Raw genomic sequence first — 24,431 nt, 5'->3', positions numbered from 1 at the left:
TCTATTCTTTATAAGGTTGTGGTGGTTATGTTAAGCATTACTTAATCTTTTTTTGTTTTTGAAGGGTTTCTTCAATATTTTGCTTAGATATTGGTTTCAGGATTATATAGCTACACTGGTTAATATGAAACTTTTTATCTTTAGTAAAATTTCTAGTTAAAGTTGTTAGCAAATTAGAGGTATATTAATTAAAATTGAACTATTATAAACATCTTTGTGTTTTTTATCTTTCTTTATAATTATTTTTAATCTTAATAATATATCTCATACTAATATTGTTAATTAATTAAAAAAATTAAAATTGTTTTAAAACATAAAAGAAAAATCAGTTTTTGAAAATGAACCAATTCACCCATATCTTTATTTAAATATTAGTTGTAACTATTTTAATAAACAAAAACATATATTTATCCTATAAGAGAAAATCTAAAATTCATGTTTAATCCTGTACATAGTGCATTTATAATAGGTCTTCACATGGTGACAAATAAAAAATGGCAAGTTATTTGAATTTAATATATTACCTATAAATTTATATGAATAAAAGAATATTCATGAAGAATATTTATTGACGCTTTATAGAAGATATGTATTAAGCTTAATATTTGTATCATTTAAACATCTAATAAGTTCTATGAATCCAAGATTTAAGGGATGCTAATCTTCAGTTTCTCATATTTAAGATTTTATAAAAACCCTCAGTGAAAACATTAAATGATTCTATACAATTTTCACTATTTAATACAGAAATTTAATCAATGATTCAATTATCATTTTAAATCTGTGACATAAAATTTCATATATTTCATATATATCATTTAATTCTTAATTATTTTATTATTAAATAATATGTTAAAAAATTAACAATTTTCACCGTTCGTCATACTATAATAAATAATATTCAAGAATTATAAGTTGTTCAAATACAACAATTTATTCAAAAATATAAGCAATTTTTTAATGTAAAAACCTATTAAAACATGTTATTTAAAGTTTAGAAACAATGTTTTTTCTAAGTTATTAGTTGTGTTTATCGAGCAAATTTAAGGTAATTAAACACGTATGAATTTGTTGAGTCACTAATCTTGCTAGCTCAACAAATAACACTCTTAAGTTTTCATTAAAATGAGTTTTTCTCATATCAACCAATTATCTCGAATTTTTAAACAAACTGTATTTGCTAAAAAGGTAAAATGGTCCTCCGACATCTATTATGCAATTTTTTTTTTCAAAACTTATAATTTTAATGAGTTTCCAATGATTAATTTCATTCATACTATTTCAATCACAAAAACCTTATAAAACATCATTACAAGCAAAACATCAATTTCTTAAAATAACCTATAACATCAAGGTTTAATTAATATAGTATAATGTCATATAATATAATACTTCATTCATCCAATTCTAACACTCCTAATAAATCGCAATTTCCCCAGACAACATTAACCATTTTCTTTCCACGTACATGTTAAATCAATTTAAAACCTCATCAAAATCTTTTAATCCTAACCACGTATTCTAGATCTAATATATCTCATTTTTATAATTAAATTCAATTATATCAAAATCCATATTTAAATTAATCTATAGTTAAAACAACATAATTAATTATTTCACATTTTAAACCAATTCAACCAAGTTCTACTTCATAGAATTAACTTAACATTTATCTCTAAGTTACTGCATAATGCAAACACATCATTTTACTCATATAAAATTTCTTCTAACTACAAAAAACACCTCCAGTAAATAAAGAATTACAAGTTTTAGAGATCTTAACTACGTAACTAAATATAATTAAATTTTAATATAAGAATTAACAAATAAGAGATTCAATTTTTTTCATCAGACTAAACCAAGATAAAGTATAGCAAGAAATAGAGTCAAATCTTAAAAAAATAAAAAGATAGTAACAAGATTTTGAATTTAAGAAAAATACTTGAGGAGAATAAACCTAAAGTAAAATTAGTAAGTTTTATATTTTATAGTATTATATCTTAAGTTATTGAAAAGGAGCCTTTACAATAAGGTCATATTAAACTCCCATAAATTATATTTAAAATTTAGACTGCATGTCTTTTTTATTAAGGATTTTTGTTCGATATTATTTAATGTACTTAAGTGAACCAAATCAACATGGTGTGAATAGGCTATCAAACTATTGTTTTTAAATCTAGAGTGTGCTAATGTTTGATTTCACAATTAAAACAAAATTAATATGTAAATGTTGTGGATTAGTTTTACAAGTATATTCAATTTACTAAATTCCCTTTTAATGTGTATTTTATTTAGAAATTTATGCATTTCTTTTCAATAATCATATATTTGTTCTTTTATATTTCTCTTGTATATAAAAATGAGATGAGATGTGAGGAGTAGAGAAAAAACGAAGAAGATGAAGATAAATTAAAGTGAACAATTGAAAATGTAAACTGTAAAAATGTAAATTGGAAAAATGTAAATTGGAAAAAACTAAATCACTAAGGACAAAACTAAATCACCAAGGACAAAAGAGACACTGGCAAAGAAAAATTATGAGAGTGTTGATCCAAATTGCTACATTTATTATTGGATTTGTCGGTTTTTTTTTTTTGTTTTTGTGACATCACAAAATGTTTAAATTGTATTCACAATTTTGTCATCTCAATTTTTCATTAGAATGGCCTAATTATATTTCCCCCTTATAGTTAAACCAAATTCAAATAAAGGAAAATTTATATAAATTGCCTAATTATATTGCATGTGGATACTTTTCGTTTTTACTTACATCATATAATTGCCTTTTATCCACTTACCTCAATCATCAACTTTAATGTCTTAATTTTGAAGCCCTTAAAAAACTAAATTTTATCTTTTAAAAATAAGAAAAATATTATTTAAATTCATTCTTGCCATTTGATATTTATATTAATTTGATATTTTTATCAAGTGAAATAACGTATTATTTATTGAGTTTAAAGATAATTAATTAAATAACTTTGCTCCTTTGAAAAAACAAAAAAGTTTTTTTTTTTGAAAAAAAACAAATTTAAAATAGTTATGGAGTGAGTGAATTAATTTTTAATCCTAAAGAATAATATTTAGGTGTATACTAATTTTTAAAACAAAATATATGTCTACTAAAATAATTTACACACTTTTTACTAATAATGAAATTTTAGTAGAGTGTTTGTGCGTGTTTGTGCGTGCTTGTGTGTGCTTGTGTGTGTGAGTGAAGTGAGCCTTATATAAGTTTAAATTGAAATAATATTGACATGTGATATTAGTCGTTGGTATTTTTAACAATGTTAAAAGGTAAACACTTTAATTTTTTTTGTTAAAATATCACAGCAAGAATTTTGTAATTAATGAAAAACATTTATTAACAAAAGTAAATCCATTAAGAAAACCAAAATTATCAGCATATTTTATCATGGAATTTTATAATTTGAATTATGGACAAAAATATTTATCGGTAATTAATTTGTTGGTAAATATTACTAACAACTCTTTCCACCAGGAATGTATTCAAGGGTAAATTCCACTAATAAATTTGATTGGTAATTTATAATTTTTATTAACGACAAATTTCTTTCATCAATAAATATGTCAAGATGAGTGACAAATTTTCTCGCTAAGTCTAATGAATATTTTTATAAGTGGGAGAAGGGTGAAAAAAAAAGAGAAAAAGAAGAAAAAGATGATGTGGAAGAGAAAGAGGAGAATGAGAAGCCATAACTGATGGCAAAAATGGAGGGGGCGAAGATGGTGGTGGCAGGAGTTAGAGGAGGAAGAGAAAAAAAAAGAGGGAGAGAAAGAGGATAAGGAATGGGAGAAAAAAAAGCCAACAACAATGAACACGATGGTGACGATGGAGGGGGAGAAGGCCAAGGAGGAGAGGAGGAGAGGAGGAGAGGAGGAGAGAAAGAAGAAAAAACAAATCAAAAGATAAGAAGAGGAGAAGGAAGATGGATATTAATGACAAATATTTATTGACAAATTTATAGTCATTAGTAATATTGATTACTATATTAGTAACAAAATTTTAGTCATTAATAATCTATCAGAAATCTTGAACTACCAATGAATTTTTGTTATTGTCAGACTTCATTAAAAACGCACCCAAAACCCCTCTGAACGGACGCCAGATGTCAAGCGATGAGGATCCGAAAATCAGATAGTGGAATGCAGGTGTCAGCAGATGAGCGGGCGTTCGTTTTAAGCAAAACTGAGTTTTTGAAAGTTTACGTCACACTCTCTCTGCATGCACCTTCTTCTCCAAACTCTGAAATTTCATTTCTCCTTCTCTTTAAAAAGCTCTCCCTTCTCTCTACCAAAACTCACCATTTCCCTACTCCGATCTCCATTCAGGCACCGTAGAAGCACTTCCGGCGTCCCAAGCTTCAGTTTGAACCGAACAGTTTCGAGTTATGAACGGGTAAGTTCTTCTTGTCCTTAGTCGTTCGTTCTCTGGTACATGCAAACCAAGTCCTGGTTGCATGCTGTCATTTTGTCTGAGACAGTGTTGGTTTTCTGTTGTTTGGTTTAGCTTGAAGAATTTTTGAACGTGAGGGTAGAAGAAGTTGTAGTCAGGCGAACCAAATTCTATCTTTAGGACGTTCGTTCACGCTCAGAGGTAAGGGAAGCTTATTTAATTTAATTTGTATGTTTACTGTGCTGCATGAACGTTCGTTGTGTTGTTAAATTAAAGTGAAGCATGATTGGTGAGATATTTGACTATGTGAAATATGATGTTTATTATGTTTTGATGTATGAGTAAATATGAAATGTGCTATGATATGAATGTATGAAATTATGAAGTTATATGTTGAGAAATGAGTTTGAATATAAATGAATTCTGGATATAAAATTTTCCTATGATAATGTACGTTCGTCATTGAACGGTCATTGACCGTTCGATAATACTAGTAACATTGGTTAACATCGGATTCTTTCATTTGAAAAGAATCCTAGTTGAGGACGAGCGTCTTCGTGTGGTAATACTATGCTTGAGCGTTCGGCCAAGCGTAGTTGCATCTGAGTATTCGGTGATAAACTTAAATTTTGTAAATATATGTATTTGTATATTGTAGTTATTCTTAAACACTATTCCAATAATATCTTATTATATTTATTAAGCTGTCTAGTATAAGCTTAGTAGTGCTCGGTCTCACACCAAGCGCTCGTAATGAGTATTGCTCGGTCTTATACCAAGCGCTCGTACTCGTTTATGGTATGATCTATCTTGATGAAAATAGCGTTCGTCCAACTTCAATAGAATTTCCCTCTACCGTGTTCGGTCATTGACTGACATTAGGTTTCTTTATGTGAATTCTTCTAAGTATGGTTCTTTAAACGTCTTGACGTGTCTACATTCATTGGTTCCGGCCTAGAGCCTTAGTACTTGGCATGTTCTTTGAGGTGTTTGGTTTATGCTCACGAGAGTCAGTTCATTTAACTGATTCATGTTGTAAGTAACGTTCGTTCTTGTGACATATAGTTGTACTCGGTTTCTTTCTCAACCTGACAGTAACTCTCTCGGTCTTATTCTATTCTGGAACGGAAGACTTCTCTGTCTCGTTCCAAGTGTTCGTCCTCGTTCTGAGTGAGGATTGAACGTTCGGTGTTTGATGTCCTTAATAATCCTTGAACAAAGATGGAATTTAAATGAAAGATGAATTTGAAAAGATTGATAATGAAAGATGAAGAAAATATGAGATGGATGAAATGTTGTGGATTATGAACGAGCGTTCTAGGGAGGAACGACTCATGGATGATTATTGAATTTGTAGAGTATGACTGTGGGCATGCTAAGCTGGCGGTTCATCCTGATGTTCCGTGAGTACTTGTCCTCACGTAGAGGAGGGTAGGTCATGTGTGGGAACGACAGGAGGTCCTAGTCCTTATGGTTACTTTGGACAGATAGGACTAACCTCGGGTGGCAGCTGTTGAGAGTATACCAGTTACTACATCACCCGGGTGCACGAACGTTGTAGCTACACAGATTTCATACAGTCCGGACAGTCAGTCTAGTATTAGGCTTTGTATGAAACGTATGACGAAATATATCTTGTGTGTTGATGGTATGAGTTGTATGATTATATCTGAATTAAATTACATAAGCTTACCCTGTGTTTCCTGTCCTGTCTTATTTTGTACGTCCGTCTTTGTCATTGCAATGATCATCCGTGTGGATGTGAGCAGAAGGAGACGAGCTGCTGGAAGAGGCGCTAGAGGAAGATAATCTAGTTGAGGTTGAAGTGAAGACCGAACCATAGTAAGTTCGGTAGTAGTTTAGTTTGAATGGAAGGTGGTCGTTCGATCACTTTCCCCTTTTGATTTATTTTGATCGGTATAGGCTTTTGTAAACCGTTCGATCAGACCTTTTTAACCTGTACAGTTTAAAGTTTGTAACTTTTTCTGTAAGGTCGTTCGGCCATGAGCGTACGCTCTACTTTAGTTTAAGACTGATATGAGTTATTATTAAATGTGATTATTCTATTATATAGTTTATAATGTATTTTTGGGATGTTACTGTTATTATAAATACATTATATCGGTTGATAATTAACGATTTTTTTAATGTATTTTGTTCAGGTTAGAGAATTTAATTCAATATAAATATCACACTAAATTATCTTTTATTTATTTCTAATTAAAAATAGTATTTAGTTAGTTTAGCTATTTCTTCCATACACATGTTTTTTATTGAAAAAGTATTATATTTATACTTAATATTTGGATTGAAAATTTTCTAATTGAATTTTTTTAGAACTTTTAAAATTTTGAAATTGAGATTACATATTATTTATATTCAATTCATATTGTTTACCATTAAAATAATATTTTCTTAAATTAATTCACATTACGTGTTCATAAATATTTATGAGACGTGGGACACTTAATTTTCAAGTTATAATAGCACAAATAAGGTCTTTTTTTTTTTACTTTACGGTTAACAATAAATATAATTTGTTTTAAGTATTTATTTCAATAAGCTAATTGTTAGAGTAGATCGAAACAACGTGAGAGATTAAAATAAAATTATCTACTTAAAAAGTAATATTTCTCAACTCATTTTATGTATTTTAATTTTAGATAATTCAATACTATAAAATATTAGTCATTATATTAACTAAGTTATATATTATATTATAAAATTAAAAAAAATTGATATTTAAAAATATCTCTATTGTAAATAAAAAAATTATAATTATTTTATGAATTAAAATCTAAATTGGTTTTTAATATTAGTTATTAAGATTTTAACTACTCAATTCTAAATTAGTCTAAATGGTCTATAATTTTAAGAATTTAATCTATTAAGATTTGAACATATCTTTCATACTTAATTGATATGTTTGTTTTAAAAAAAAAATTCCTCTTCTTTTTGTTAATACAATATATTGCGAATTTAATTTTAATAGAAACAAAATATTAATTAGAGAAACTAGTTTTATATGGAAAGACACAATATTAACACACTCATGAACATGGTCAATGAAAACTTATATAGTGTCTCCATGACCATGATTCATTAATTACGACTCATATATAATACATATCATCTTAAGTGTGAAGGATGTGTTGCATGTTTTTATATATGGTCTTCCTTAATGGTTATACAATAACACTTTATAAAGCATATGGTAGATGGACATGGAGGTTTATTCAAACTATTGAGAGGTGGATCAACTTAAACACTTTGAGATTTACACAATCAATATTTGAGGATTGAAAATTCTGAAAGTTATCTATATGTAGATAAGTATGAGAATTGTATTTGAAAATAAAAATCATAAAACATAATGGGTGATGTTATGCTATTCATTCATCTAATTATGACATCTTATATGAAGCTGTGAAATGTAGACAAAAGAACATATATTGTTCAACTTAAAATCCTTCTTTATCTAATATTTTTTCATTTTGTTGAAGATTTCATATTAATTAAATATAAGACTAATTTTCAGTAAACTTTACGTTACAAATCAATTTTATAAGATTGAATACACCTAATAAAATCAACTTTTTAACATAGTATCATAGCTATATTAGAGTTTATTTTAACTAAATTTGTTATTTATTTGATTTATTATTCTTATATATCGATTTACAATATAGATTATAGTTTCTCCTTATTTGAAGAAAATAAGATTTTCAATAAAATCATTCTTATATAATAGGAAAAGTCATTAATATTAAAATAAGGTTTTCACTGAATTCTTATAATGATCATTCAATTTACTTCTCCATCTAATGGTTTTAAATTGAATTATTCGATCTGTCTCATTTAATTATTTAATCATGAATATTAACATGAAATTCCTCTTCATTGACTTTAAACATAAAATCTTAGAGTCCACATATGACAATACTTCCACTTATTTTAAATTTTAAAAAAATGTTGAGAGCTTGATGGGCTCGATCCATCCATTGCAAGTCCATTTTCTTGAGGGTCAACGATTTGGATACCCTAACCCTAAAAATAATATATTAAATAATCTAATAATCCCACATGTCAATTTTGATTTTGTACTTATATTACTACCATTGTAACATTTATCAATACTATTGTCCTTTTTTCACTGCAATTTGAAACCAATGACACCTTATAGCACACCTCCCCCGTGTTTCACGCCAATAAATTAATACATATAATATACATTATTTAAATTTAATTAAATTAAAAAATTAAGGATGATAGAATATGAAAACTGGACTTTTGGAAGTTAATAAATTAGTTTAAATTAAAAAAATAAAATAAACCAATAATCATTCCTACATTTTTATCGCTTTTATTTATTCATTTCATTAGCAGAATGAAGGAGGCTTGGCAACCATTTTTCCTTTTTTGTATACTTGGCAAAGTTGCCTTTTAACTCCAACAATTCAATGAATTTTAGGTTCTTTTAAGTCTTAAGGTTGCCAATATCAAAGTGTTATGTTTGTACAAATATTTTAAAACCGATTTACATTAATTGCTTTCTAATTAAGTTTGTCATTTTTGTAGAGTGATGTTATGGATATAGATGGATTCAAATTTTAAAAAGTAATTCAAAGGTTCAAATCAAATGAATCTAAATAATCATAAGTTTCTTTAGATTGAATAAATTTAATTTACTTATATAAACATATATAAAACTCTGTTTTTTATATAGAATAACAATGTAAAGTGATTATCTAACTAGATTATAATATTACGGAATAAGTTGAGCATTTAAATATGAGTAAGCTCATCTGAAGCAATTTATAAAGTATGATGAAGGTAATGAATGATCTATTCCATAATTACTTTTAATACTTTATTGTTATTTAAAACTATCTACATTTTAAATATACAATTATATATTTTTGTTTATTACTTCATTAATATCATATGCAGTACACATTTAAATCTTACTTTATATTCTACCTTAATGCCAATAAGAAAAGCCTCTATTTTAATATTCTTTAATTTAATATATTTTTTATTTACTTGTAGTAATGTAAATAATTTATCTTTAGTTTTTTATTTATTTAGTTGTTATATTTGTACTAATTATTATTATGAGATACTCAAATATAAAATTAAAAGATTATTAATTACTTTATTAGTTATTTTATCTATTTCTTTTTAAATTTTGTGCAAGTTGATCCATAGACTCGTAGTTATTATATGGAACAAATAAAATATAACATATATAGTTAGTAAGTTAGTTGGTTAGTTAGTTAGATAGATATATAAATATATAATTTTTTTTATTAAATTAACACACAGACACATTAACTAAATGATAACAAAAATATAATTGACAATTACTATATGAAAACCTGTAATAAAATACGCGTATGAATTAATTTAAAAGTGACAATCAAATTTAGTTGAATACATATGACTTGTATTTTATATATGAGGATTAATTTATACTAGTTTAGATAGTTTTGAAATTGTATTTTAAGTAAGAATGGTAATTAAGGGAGGTGTTAGAAATAAAGTAAAAAATACAGATGGGCTCCCAAAAGCAGAAAAAAGAATAGCTTAAGCGAGGGTGCCAATAGAAAGATAAACTTTCCTTCTCTTCAATAAAACTATCTATACGCTTATTTCAAATCATGATTTCCGATCAAATGATTTTTTTTTTGAAAAAATGTTTATATTGCTAGTGAATTCTACTTAAATGGTAAAATAAATTGTATTTTTTTTCGTTGGTAGGGTTTTTAAAATATTAATTTATTGAGTTAAAACGAAAAGATGAAATAATTTATTGATATTCTAATTTTCATGTCATGATTGATTAAAAAAAAATTTAATGAAGTAATATCATTATTAAACATTACTCATATTACTGAGACAATTTTTTTTCAAAATACATTTAATTGAACTATATGGAAGGCTCGTTAATTTTATACAGCAAGATCAATATAAAAACGTTCTTAAAAATAAAGAATACTTTACTTTTTGGCTTTTTTCTATACTAAAATTTTAAATAATGGAACCACTTAAAAATATAGTTTATTTATTTATACTATTAAATAATTCATTAAAATTTGTTCAAAAATCAGAAATTAAAAACCAATAAACAAATTACAACGAATAAATGTTAATGGTAAATTTTCAATTTATTATCACTCATTACTTTATAAAATATACGAGAATCACTAGCAACGAAAAAATCTAGTCATTCGTAGACAAAAAAATATTTAAAAAATCTAATTAAAAATTAAAAAATCAACCAATATTAGATACTAAATTGATTGTTGTAATATTTTATACAAATATAATAGTTATAAAAAAAAAACAACTCCTTAACATTGAGTACAATGTTTAGATTAATAAGGGAGTCAATAAAAGTTAACCCATCTTTCCGTTAGATATCGTTTTTAAATAATTATTATAAATTTGAATAATTTAATATTGAATATTGAATTCATATTATATACTAGGAAAAGGTACAAATATTGACTGTGACATACTGTAACTGTATTATAACTAAATGAAATGGTTGAAAACAATAATATAAAGTTGTAAAATAGTGTATATAATTTTTTGACAATTATTGTGTGAGTCTGGGTCTCAGAACCACTCATTTTGTGACATGTGAAGAAGCGTACAAATGCGGTTCGTCTATATATTGAGGTTATGCGCTACGTGAAACTGCACACAACCATCCATCTTCTTCTTCTTCCTCCTTAGAGAGTTTTTCTTTTTACCTTTGGAAGCAAGAAAAATGTTTATCCAGAGTTTTAAGGTGGAGAGTCCCAACGTGAAATACACAGAGAGTGAGATTGAGTCTGTGTATAACTACGAAACCACTGAACTTGTTCACGAGAACAAGAATGGCACTTATCAGTGGGTTGTGAAGCCTAAAACTGTGAAATATGAATTTAAAACAAACACTGATGTGCCTAAATTAGGGTTCGTTCTCTGCGTTTTCCCTTTTCTGTTTTTCTTGTGGTTTTGAATGATTTGTATTAATTGTTTTGTTGATGTGATTTGTTTGATGTGTGTTAGGGTAATGCTTGTTGGTTGGGGTGGAAACAATGGCTCAACGCTCACCGGTGGTGTTATTGCTAACAGAGAGTTAGTTTGATTTTCTTAACCATTAGTTTTAAGAGTTGTTAGTATTATTTGTGGCTAATGAGCATGTTATGATTCTCAGGGGTATTTCATGGGCAACAAAGGACAAGATTCAACAGGCCAATTACTTTGGGTCACTGACCCAGGCATCAGCTATCAGAGTAGGGTCTTTCCAAGGAGAGGAAATATATGCTCCTTTCAAGAGTCTGCTTCCAATGGTATTCTTTCGTTTCTTTACACTCATTCATATTTTACAACTCATTTCTGAACTTGTTTTTGTCATTTTCCTAAGTTGAATAAAATTAGAGCTGTAAGAAACAAGTTAAACCGCAAATTAATCAGAGATGAAGAATGAATCAATAAATAAAAAACAATATAATAAAAAAAATTAAAGCACTTAAAAATACAATTTTTTAATGGAAATACCTAAACTGGTCATATTAAAATATTTACATAAAGATTAACTTCATATTAGGGATAACTGGTGGTGTATATGTTCTAACGTATTAAAAACAGATAGGTTAATAAACATGCATGTTCCCTGACTCGACGTTTTGCACAAATAAAGTGCCCAAAAGAAATATTTTTATATTTTGTTTTAAATATAGATAGGAGTTTATGATTTAAGGATGATTAGAAAAAAATATACTATTAAAACTTATTTTTCTTTTTTTTTAATAAAGTAACCATTGAAATTGACATAAATTATCCACATGAAAACAAAAAACAATTAATGATATTACACTAAAGTCTTCTTGTCAAAATATTATTAAAATCTGAATATTCTCTTTTTTATCCTGCCCCACTTATTTTATTTATTTTCTTTTGTCCCTTGAGTTCAATTCTCTGGGAAATGTTTCTTTATCAAGGAAAAAGTGAAGAAGGCCCACAAAGTATTGGGGCACGGGGATAAAACCGCAAAACAATAACTGGAGATGAAAATTTTTATTTAATAAAAATAAGTATTAAAACCTAAAGTATTCAAAATTATTCCATTTATATTAACTCATATTTTTCTTAAAAAATACTAAAGGGAATATATAATTATTTTAAATTGTATAGATTAAATAAATACACTGTACAACATGGTATAAACATGTGAGCAGACAAGGTGGACATGAACTCATGATACTAACATGTCGAAACATAAAAATTCTTAAATCAATTATACTTTTTGTCCGACCATGCATGATCATGAGCGTTAATTTATGCAGGTAAACCCTGATGATATTGTGTTCGGGGGATGGGATATCAGCAACTTGAACCTGGCTGATGCCATGGCCAGGGCCAAGGTGTTTGACATCGACCTGCAGAAACAGTTGAGGCCTTACATGGAATCCATGACTCCACTCCCTGGAATCTTTGACCCCGATTTCATTGCTGCCAACCAAGGAGACCGTGCCAACAACGTCATCAAAGGAACAAAGAAAGAACAAGTTGAACAAATCATTAAAGATATTAAGTAAGTCCAACGCTCTCAATCTAACTAAATAACTACATCTCTATGTATACACGCAGGGACACACTAGTTAGCATCTTGTATACTCTGTTTGAAACTAACAGAATTTGTTTCATCCACTATTTGTCTTGAAAACTCAGGGAGTTTAAGGAAAAGAGCAAGGTTGACAAGGTGGTTGTGCTCTGGACAGCCAACACAGAGAGGTACAGCAACGTAATTGTGGGATTAAACGACACCGAGGAAAACCTCTTGGCTTCCTTGGACAGGAACGAGGATGAGATTTCCCCTTCCACCTTGTATGCCATTGCTTGTGTCATGGAAAATGTTCCCTTCATAAATGGAAGCCCTCAGAACACCTTTGTCCCAGGTTCCTTGTTAATTATTATTAATTATTATTATTATTATTATTATTATTATAATTATTATGTGGGTCGTTAAGTGTCTTATTTAAGCAAAAGTAAAATTGATGAACTTTGGCCGTGTTGTCATCAGGGCTGATTGATCTGGCCATCAGGAGGAACAGTTTGATTGGAGGAGATGACTTTAAGAGTGGTCAGACCAAAATGAAATCTGTGTTGGTGGATTTCCTTGTGGGGGCAGGCATCAAGGTACATCTTTTGTTCTTTTTCTTACTAATGTCGGATCACGTGGTGCTACTTTCACTGGTTAAGGACAGACTATCATTTACTAAGTTGTTTGTTTTCATGCTTAACTGGAATCAAAATAATGTATTGTGTTATACTATATTTATTTATGCTTGCTAATAAAGTAGAAGGAAATTAATGTTTTTTATTGTCTTGGTGATGAGTAACAGCCAACATCAATAGTGAGTTACAACCATCTGGGAAACAATGATGGTATGAATCTTTCAGCCCCTCAAACTTTCCGCTCCAAGGAAATTTCCAAGAGCAATGTTGTTGACGACATGGTCAACAGCAACGCCATCCTCTATGAACCTGGCGAACATCCTGACCATGTTGTTGTTATTAAGGTAACTTTTTGTTTCACATTTTAATATTGCTCACTCTAATTGGTTGTTTATCTGATTCTTTTGTTTACTGGTTATTGAATTTGCAGTACGTGCCTTACGTTGCGGATAGCAAGAGGGCGATGGATGAGTACACTTCAGAGATATTCATGGGTGGAAAGAACACAATAGTGTTACACAACACCTGTGAGGATTCACTGTTAGCTGCTCCTATTATCTTGGACCTGGTTCTTCTTGCTGAGCTTAGCACTCGAATCCAGTTTAAAGCTGAAAATGAGGTTATGCATATTATGTCTCTGAATCTTCCAATTTCCAACTTCTGTAATTTTCAGCTTTCCAAGACTAAATTATGGCGTTAACAGGTCAAGTTTCACTCATTCCACCCCGTTGCCACCATCCTCAGTTACTTGACCAAGGCCCCTCTTGTAAGTTTAAATTCTCTATCTATACATAATATGAAATTTTGGAAGGTTGCAAAACTAATTATTGTGGTGGCAACAACACAGGTTCCACCTGGTACCCCAGTGGTGAATGCATTATCAAAGCAGAGAGCTATGCTGGAAAATATCATGAGGGCTTGTGTTGGATTAGCTCCCGAGAACAACATGATCCTGGAGTACAAGTGAAGTAGGAATGAGAGAGCTACGGTTTGGGGATAGTTTGGTTAAATGTGCCTAAAACTGAACTTATATCCCATACCCTCTTTTTCTGATATCTATTGCAAAATGTGAATTTAAAGATCGTACGATCTGTGTCTGTGTTCCTGCGACTTATTTGAGAGCAGGCTATCTACGCATGTAAAATAATACAAGTTATTCAAGTGTCTTGTGCTTAATTCACTTTGCAATTACCTTTTTCTATTATCTGTATCTGGAAGCCTTGGCACAGAACCTCTCTTAGAACTGATAACTCAGTGTTAACTTCTAGGACTGGTTAGGACCACACATCACATGAACAAACGTATTCTAAGAATCACCCAAAGTTCTTCATAAAAGGTAATGGCAATTATTGAAAATATTTGGAATACAAACATTTAAACCAGAGATACTTGCTTCATCTGCATCTGGACCTGATATTGAAAGTGGTGAATCAGTAACATGATTCTTATATTTGTATTACTGTTTCAAAGGAACAGAATGAATAATAAAATATAAAACGAATAATGGTTAACATTATTGATTGTTATTTAGAAGGAAACTAACTTCATAGTCTAGAATAATATGAATCAATGTTCCCCGTTATTAAGGCAGAGGTTCTATCAGTGCAGTGTTACATTGTATTTATTCAGGAAATAGACTTAGTTGCTTCAAATCATAATATTTAGTATAACTCTCTTTCGAACGCATGCTAAATTGGCAAGATATAATTTGAGTGTAATGTTTGCAAAACCCATAATTAAAAAATAATAATTGATCAAATTTAAATGTTCTAAATCTTGTAGTGAATATTAGTTTTTTTTTTAAAAAAAAAATAGAATAAAATGAAGATGAGAGAGATAAGCAATAATGGATAGAGACATGAGACAGCATGGCATCATGATGGCGTAATGGGTGGTTTCAACATCATAAACGCGTGAAGAGAATTGAACGGATCCATTATTGTACGATCCAGTCTCTCCAATTGGACCATTTGGCCCAATCCATGCTCATCACATGAACATCCCTTCAGCCTTCAGTCACATGCCCATCGACACTGACATTCTTCACATTTTAATCACTACAATGTCACTCACATAAGCCTACAACATCCATTTTTTTTTTCACTTCATCAAATAAATTCTTTTCTCATATATAATAATTTTAAACTAAATGGTGTAATTTTGTTTGCATTATTAATATACTCTAATAATTTGTTCTTAATATCTGATTTCACTGTATGAAATTATTTTCAGAAGAGATGCAACGCAGTTTAAATATTCTCAGATTTTTTTTGTTCATATTTTGTACTATCATTTTTCCTTATTTTTCTTCTATTTTCATCAAATCACTCATTGATCATCACCTTTTAAAAAACTTTTTTCTCTGTTTCTTTAATGGGATGAGTGTACTTTAAAGTTTTCAATGTTGATATTATGTGTGAAGGAACATTTTGTTCAACTCGCCATTATTTCCTCCTAACAAGTAAAATATGGTGGAATTTTTTTTAATATTTCATTTATTATATTTATTAATTTTTATGTGAATTTATATTGTCATGTGACGCATCCATAATTTCTGCACGTGTCTTCTTCATCACATGCATGTTTTTTTCTTTTTATTGGACCAAAAAATTTATTGTCAGTTCATAATAATTCCACAGAATCTGTCTAGATTTTAGTAAGGAGGCATTGGGGGCATGGTTGAAAGTCATATATGTGCTAATGAAATAGGTATCTTGTTGTGGCCCCAAAAAAAAAGTGAACTCAAAATTGACAAATAATGAATAATTATATTGTTGAAAGATGCATGGAATTGGTTCATTATTGATGCAAATAACCTCACCATTTTAGTGAATAAAAACATTGTATGGGCCACACTTGAATGAGGTGGCCCCAAGCTCACAATAGTATCCGTAAATTTATATTTCAATTTCTAGGACCCCACTATATGCTTTTATCTGGAAAATCAGTAAATTATTTATTTCATCATTAAAAATGGCACTTAATTTTATAAGTGTATCTAATTTTAATGAGATTTAAATACTGCCTTTAGAATTTAAAATCTTCTTTCTCAATAGTTTAATTGATACAATTCATTTTTGTCTTCATGAGATGTCCTCTCACATAAATTAAGTACTTAATTAATATACATTCTAAATTTGATTTCAAAAGCCTAATGTTTTTTAAATACAAAGTTTTCTCAGCGAAGATTAAAAAAAAGAACTACTGTGCATAATATGTAATTGGCTTGCACAAATATGTAACATGTTAAAAAATAAAGCAATTTGAAAACTCCATTCGTTTAGTAGTTCTTTATTCCTATCAAGATATATCATTGATGTGTACTCTTAGAGATAAAAATGAGACTTTTTTTTTAAATACTATTTGGTCTAAAAGTGTTACCATTAGAAAGACTAAAGATTATGATTTTTACACACATAATTCACTATCTGAAAAAAATTTCATGTGGTTTATTATTAGATAGATCATAATATTACAAGTTGTACTATATTCTAAATATCTATGTCTTCAAATCTAATTATAGGTTTCGTGTGTTTTTAAACCTGTCAGTATAATTAGCAAGTGACACCTTTCCACTACTCTAATTATAATAGTTCTATTAGGTTTGAAATGTATGATTAATTACTAGTCTAAACCCTAGTTACAAGTAAACAATAGATATGATATTAATTGAACAATTACGTGGCACAAAGGACATAAGTTATATCTCCATCTCTTTTAACAAGTTTAACAAGTTTGGGATTTGATTTGTTGAAAATCTTATATGGAGGAGGTATTAGGAGATTAACAAAATGAATTAGTTTTTTATTTTATTTATATATTAGTCATTTTTATTTAATGTGAAATTTTCAATTTATCTTAAATTTTTAACAATTTCATTTTTAGGTGAGTCTCTTTATATTAGAATATTTTTTTCTCAAATATGAGTATCAACTTTTAAATTTTAGAGTTTTTCACCTATTTTATATCATACTCATCTAAATCGTCTTAGAATCAATTATCAATTATGATATCACTATAAGATCTTCTAAAGAAGAGATATTGAAAAAATTTGATACCAATATGTTGACAAAAGAAGGAGATGAACATTTTGTTCCAATAAAGAGTTTTGATTCATGGATAACTGTTCAAGATTTAAATAATGTTTGGATTCAAAATATACATTGAAGACTTAAGAATTTAGTGGTTGAAGTATTGTAATTTGTATATTTTATTTAAGTTAGTAGATTAAAAGTCAATAGGCATAACCGAAGCAATAAAACACTTAGAAAATGTTTTAATTTTTATAAAATCCTTTGTGCTAATCGATTATCACTATTGATAATTAATTATATAATTAAAATCAAGTTTTTCAAAAGAATCTATGTGATAATTGATTATCACTTGAGATAATCAATTATTACAATGAGAAAATAATTTTTGAAATAGTTTTTGAAATAATCGTTTACAACTTTTGATAATCGATTATTAATGACAGTTACAAATAAATTCTTTAATTTTTTGACCTAATTTTAAAACAAAAGTCTATATATATTTTACCTAAACCTAACTTCAAAATAATTTTCACTGAGAGGTTTAAGAGTTGTGTACTAAAGAAATTCTTATTGTTTGTGAAAAGGGGCTTTGAAAAATCTAGTATGGATATAGCGAGAACTTTCACTAAGTGTGTTTAAGTGATTGACTGTTGTTGTTGCTAGAAAAGTTGTTCATCCTTTATGTGTCAAAGGGAGTGTTGTTCATCTCTTGTGTCTTTAAAAGGTATTTTCTAACCTTAACTCAATTCTATGTTATTGTAAGTTTTGCTATTTCTTAATGATTAGTTAATCCTTCTTTAGAAATATTAACAACTAGAGGTTGAATCTTTTGATTCAAACTAATATAAAACTACTTGTGTAATTATCTCTTTTCTTACGCTCTTTATCTTATTGTCTTTATTTATAAAGAATCGATTTTAGTTATAAAATCAATTTATAAAAGAGAAATTTTTTTAAAAAACACAACTTGTATTAAGTAAACCAATTCATTTATTCTTTGTCTTTTTATATACGAACATTTCGTTGTGTGATTATAACATAATAAATTGTAAATAAATCTCATATAAAAGATTGAGATATGACTTCATTTACTTATTTTCATAACTCTTGATTGAATATAATGTTTGAATTTTCATATTTAATTTTGTAATATTATTTATTCAAAAATAGTACTTCTTAGCTTGTGAAATGTGTGACATAATAGTAGTTAATTAGTACAAGGAAGTAGAGAGGGTTCAATTTTAATGTTTTTTTATCTTGTGAGTTAGATTTCAAGTAACAATTATTTATATTTGTTTTATGAATACAAGATTTATTCTAATTCTTATCATTATCTTGAATTGTATATATTTTTTTTCATGGTTTCCATACGATTAAAATCATGTTTTATCGAATGATCTTTTCATCTAAAGGTTATTCCTTAAAAGCTTGAGTGGGAAGATGTCACAACCCAAGCAAGTGAAGTTCAGGGTTTGTATTATATCCTCGACAATGCTTTTATGGAAATTTATTTTCAAGTCCAAGACATTTTCATTAGATTGCTACTACAATACTCATTCCTTGTAAAACAGGATCAAGATAAATGTATAAAAATTCAAGATTTGAAGGAAGCAACATTATGCATACAATTAAGTACTAGGATGTAAGTTTTTGAAGTGACTAAGTATTTGACGAACTTCCTATATTGGTTGTGTTTTTCTTTATTTTTGTAAATTACAGTTTCATTTGGATACCCAATACTCTTTTTTGAGCATAGGCCACACTAACTAAACTTAACATAATCGTTTTGTATCATCCACTTGATGCTCCAGGAGTTAGAGTCACACTTGTATGCCCAGTAAGCACTTCCAAATTTGGCACCAGAGTATACCTCCAACTGGGCTTTCATAAATTTTTGCTGACTTTCCTTTGATGCTCCCTGAACTTTCCAATCACCACTCCACTCCCCTGCAGATTCCATCAACACGTTATCATATACTATATAGTTTTCTTAAGACACAAGGTTTTAAAAGAATCCAAGAATATGATAAAGCATTTATGTCACTTTCTTACCTACAAAAATGAGGGGTCCATCAGATGTGGTGAGAGAACTAAGATCCGAAGCTCTTTGTTTTCTGATATAATCGATGTTCTGCTGCACATTCATATTGGAGAACCTATCCGAAAAGAGATTGTAGTAGTGCACGTCAATGGCCACTTTACTGAAAGCCCCAGCAAAGGACAAAAGCACTTTTGATTCTCTATCCAGAGGGTTAGACATTATCACATAGGCACTCGACGTGTGTTTTCGAACCGTGTCATAACCTGCTTGATAATACCTTTTAAGGCTTTCCAAATTTACACCTTGAGGCTCATTCATCAGCTCAATTGCTACCAGACCTGATCTGTTTGCATATCTGAAACCCAATTAACACAAATAGTTTATATTACATTGCATGATGTATTTATAAATATAAGACTCAGGATGGTGACACATTTTAGAAAATTATCAAAAGGGACGTTAACTAAAGATTAAAAGTAAAACCTTTCGGCTAGGAAGTCTATGGCAGCCACAGTTTCAGATATGTATGAATCACCCCATTCTAGATATCCATCTCTAGAGGCACTGTGAGGTTTTCCGTTCTGTGAGCCTGGAGCAGCATGCAGGTCCACAATTACCTTAATTCCATACTTTCTGCAACGTCATTGAAAAGCGACATTTAATGAGACAAACTGGTTTTTCCAATTTTACATGGTAACGAAATTGACAGGACACTATCCCTTAAATGGTCTTACTCTGCCCATGTGAAGGCATTGTCCAGCTTTTCCAAGGATCCCCCTACAAACGGCTTTGGTGGTGTTGGGTCTTGAGCTATCCACCACCCCACGGGAATTCTGACACCATTTAAGCCATTTTCTGACATGAACTTGAAATCATCTTCGGTGATATACGTGTTCCAATGATCCTGCATGTGCATGCCCCACATAACAGCTTTATCATTGATAAATTAAAATTTGATCTAAAGTTCTCTTTAAAGCTGATGTTTACCTGCATGATTTTGGGAGCTTTGTCTGGACCATAACCATTTGTAATTTGGTATTCCCCTCTTATAATGCTTCCCGTCAAAACATTCATCTTGAAGACCGAAGGGTCATTATCATCCCAACTGGATCCTTCGTAATCTGCAAGTACCACAGTCTCTGATATGGCCTGAAAAACAATATCAAGAGCATAGAAACATTACAAACCACAAAATCTATATTTAAGATTTAGTTAAACAGTAACACCAATAAGACCAAAGTACCTGTAAAAACAGACCGTTTGGTGATCTGATGCGAACCCTGTTTGGTTCATCATCATTCCTCACAATCTCAAACGTTTCCCTGTCGCTCGGTGAATCAGAATCAGCCACCAGACTGTTTCCTTCATCTTGATTTGTCAATCTCACAAATTGCTTACTGGAAACTCTAAAATTGAAGGCCGTTTCATTGACTCTCCACAACTGCGTTCTCGATGGTTACAAAAGAAAAAATGGCACTAATGAAATGCATAAAACTCTTGAAAGTGTATTTATATATATAAATATGTATGTATGAATAGAGGAACCAACCCTGAAGGTTTCCCAACCCGAAGCTCTGGTGCGGTTGGCAACAACAATACTTCCTCCCCCATTTTCTGCACAGAGATATTTCTGTAACTTGGTGGACATTAACTGCACTTGAGTTCCATCCTGCACTTGACACAATTTTCTATGATAGAAACGATAAAAGAAAAAAGAGGGCATTGCCAAAAGATAAAAATTATGATAAACAGCAACATACCAAAAGATCTTTATTGGGTATTCCATCAAAGAGAGAAGGTTTCATCCACCCCTCAATAACGAGCCAATTTCCAAGATTCACAGCTTTGAGTGGCAAATTGAAATTTTCAGTCTGAGCAAGAGCATAGTAACACGAGAGGTAGAAAGCTAGCACAAGGGTCGCATACAATAATCGGTTGCTCATCTTACTACACTTTTTCTTGTGTGGAGTAGTGAGTACTACGCTAGAGGATAGTGTGTATAACATATATAGAGTTCAAAACTCTACAAATATTTTCGCTTAAATTTTACTTGGATTATATATCATTTTCTGTCTCCATCTGAAGATTGGAACCCAAGTTTTAGATTTAGCAACCCTAAAAATTAGCAAAAAAAGCATATAGAAAAAAGTTCAATCATATGCCTTTAAATATCAATACAAGTAGTATGTTTCACGCAAATTTTTACATCAAATGCCTCGCCATTGGCATATACAAGTAGGTGGAGAATATCATCTCAATTTCATTTGTGCATTTAGATAACCTTTTTGTTATTTCTTTATTTAAAAAATGACACTTTAACAAAAAATGTTTTTTATATTTATAATTTCCCTCTCAGTTATTATTTCTTCTTGTTGAAGCATCCTTTTTCTGTTGTTCACACAGCACTTTCGCATAAATAGTATCATTTTTAGTTTTTAAAATATAATGGTTTATGTTATTTATTTTCTTTATTATATTTATATTTGTCTCTATGAGAATATGAGTAAACTTGGAATCCATGAACACTGTCCCTCCTCTTTGATCCAAAATATGAGCAGTTTTTCTTCCTTCCGTGTTAAACCAAACATTCAAACAAAGGGACCTCTCTTTTTGCTACCATATATTAAAATTATTGAGAAATATTTATAAAATTTTCTTACGTAGCTTCTAAAAAAACTTAGTCAGAAGGTTTTTTTATGTGTTGTAGGAAACGTTTGATTCGTTCATTTATTCTTTTTTCTTGTTAACTTTGGTTTCCTACGCCACAGAAGAAGCAGCCAAAAATGTTTGTTGAAAAGTTGAATGACTATGGGTGCATGAAAAGAGTATAATGATTGTGTTTGTTTGGCTTAGAACTTGCAATCCCTATAGAGTAGAGTAGATGCATTGATTCTACAGAGGATTTTCTTGGTTCTCAACATCTATACTTTATCTTTCTCACATTTCAAGTGATGCTTCATGTAAGTAATGTTGGTTCAATCGTACCAAAAATTATTGAAACATACACACACCCTCTATAAATTTATACTATTTTTTGGCCAATAAGTTCTTAGTCAACATGACACCTTGCTCATTCTCTTTGAGTAACTTCAATTAAAACCCTAGTAGTTTTTTAACAATTTTAAAATAACATGGATTTCAAACAAAATTTGTTGAATCATAGTAGAAGATGTATTATATATATTGAAATAGTGTAATTATTTAATTGTATATGAATCACATTTTATTAGAAGAAAAATTGAGAATATAGCAAGCTACACTTATTATAATTGAATAAAATACTAAGTAAATTTTAATTCTCTTATAAATTTTGATAGTTTTTATTGATTTTCTATTAAAAATAATTGTTTTATTGAATATTCAAAATACTTATATTTGTCCATTGAGTTTACGTTGTTTAACTTTTTTGTTAATTAGGTAACTTAATTATTGTTTTACTTTGTCATCTTACTTAGTTATTTTTAAGACATGACGACTTCCATACTAACATCAATGATAGTAATAAGGATAATTCCTTGGTTATAAATTATGATATAGAAATTATTAAAAGCAAGACGATTTTATTATCTAACATATTTTGTTAGAAAATAGCAAAAGTAACTTATTGTCATATGATAACTACAATATCTTTTTATATCTATCACAAAATAACATATTTTTTAATATGTGGAGATAAGTATATAAAATAATGATATAAGATAAAAACTATTTGACTCAGTTAATGAAAAAAATTAAACAATAGAAATTCAATTAAAAACTACAATATTTTTTAGTATTCAATAAATAAATAAAATAGTAGAAATTTAATTAAAAATTCTCAAATTTACTAACTTATTTAAACTTGAAGTCTATATTTCTAATTTTAACATGCAGTTTGATAGCGCCATACAAGTGTTGTTGGTTCAATCGTATAAAAAATTAAAATTGAAAGAAACACACACCATCCAAAAATTCGTTCTATTTGTGGCCAATAAGGTGTTAGTTAACATGACACCTTGCTCATTCTCTTTAAGTAACTTGAATTACAACCTTACTATAATGCAGGGGCATTCTTTAATAATTGTAAAATAATATTGATTTTAAACACAAAATGTTGAGTCATAGTAGAAGTGTATTTACATTAGTGTAACTATTAAATTTTGTGTGAACCACATTTTATTTGAAGAAAATTAGAGAACATAGCAATGCAATCATAGTGATCCGATGCATTTGGAAAAGTAAAAATTAGAGCTAAGTGGTTTTAATAATCAGTGACAGACAATATAGTTCCATTGATGGCATACATGTTATGTCTTATAAAAGCAAATATAAAAAGAGGTATTCATGTGAAATGGGCATAGAGTCAGAGTCATAAATTAGAAAGTTTTCCCTTTTGGTAAATTGCAGATGGAAGAGTAGCAGTTGAATATATTGCTTTGAAATGAATTGAAAGAAGAAATAGTTAGGCGCGGATAAGTACCACTCACTTACCAAAAAGGACTCATAATTTTCAATCTCTTTCACCGACAACCTACGTCATACAAGGCTGTTAAAAGGTTACCAAAGAGTCAACAAGACCTGATGTACTATTTCAACAAATCAAACTTACTAATAATTTTGTGTCGATGACGTGATGTCCTTGTAAAAAATTTATTATTAAAAATATATAAATAAATGTAAATTTTTAATTTTATAAAATTAAATTAGATTTAAAATTTATTATGTCTAA

The 24,431-nt window shown here is 29.1% G+C and overlaps 2 protein-coding genes across 2 annotated transcripts; one reads left to right on the top strand and one right to left on the bottom strand.

Annotated features, from left to right (window-relative positions):
• Nucleotides 1-11,117: 11,117 nt before the first annotated feature.
• On the top strand, nt 11,118-14,824 carry LOC124846728 (inositol-3-phosphate synthase). The gene is made up of 10 exons (XM_047324061.2): nt 11,118-11,380; nt 11,477-11,545; nt 11,625-11,760; nt 12,757-13,004; nt 13,142-13,368; nt 13,494-13,609; nt 13,816-13,992; nt 14,079-14,267; nt 14,352-14,414; nt 14,496-14,824. The coding sequence occupies exons 1-10, from the start codon at nt 11,193-11,195 to the stop codon at nt 14,613-14,615; spliced, it is 1,533 nt and encodes a 510-aa protein (XP_047180017.1). The 5' UTR covers nt 11,118-11,192; the 3' UTR covers nt 14,616-14,824.
• A 4,418-nt stretch (nt 14,825-19,242) lies between these two features.
• Nucleotides 19,243-21,797, bottom strand: LOC124846722 (putative glucan 1,3-beta-glucosidase A). The gene is made up of 8 exons (XM_047324056.2): nt 21,484-21,797; nt 21,273-21,392; nt 20,967-21,164; nt 20,711-20,872; nt 20,458-20,627; nt 20,207-20,356; nt 19,735-20,078; nt 19,243-19,629 (listed from the first exon to the last, which is right to left on the bottom strand). The coding sequence occupies exons 1-8, from the start codon at nt 21,727-21,729 to the stop codon at nt 19,445-19,447; spliced, it is 1,575 nt and encodes a 524-aa protein (XP_047180012.2). The 5' UTR covers nt 21,730-21,797; the 3' UTR covers nt 19,243-19,444.
• Between the last annotated feature and the right edge of the window lie 2,634 nt (nt 21,798-24,431).

Source organism: Vigna umbellata, chromosome 1 (assembly GCF_029865625.1).
Source record: "Vigna umbellata cultivar VRB3 chromosome 1, Vumbellata_1.0, whole genome shotgun sequence".
NCBI classification, from domain to species: Eukaryota; Viridiplantae; Streptophyta; class Magnoliopsida; order Fabales; family Fabaceae; genus Vigna; species Vigna umbellata.
The sequence above is the reverse complement of the archived record's forward strand: the minus strand, read 5'-3'. Positions and strand labels throughout refer to the sequence as shown.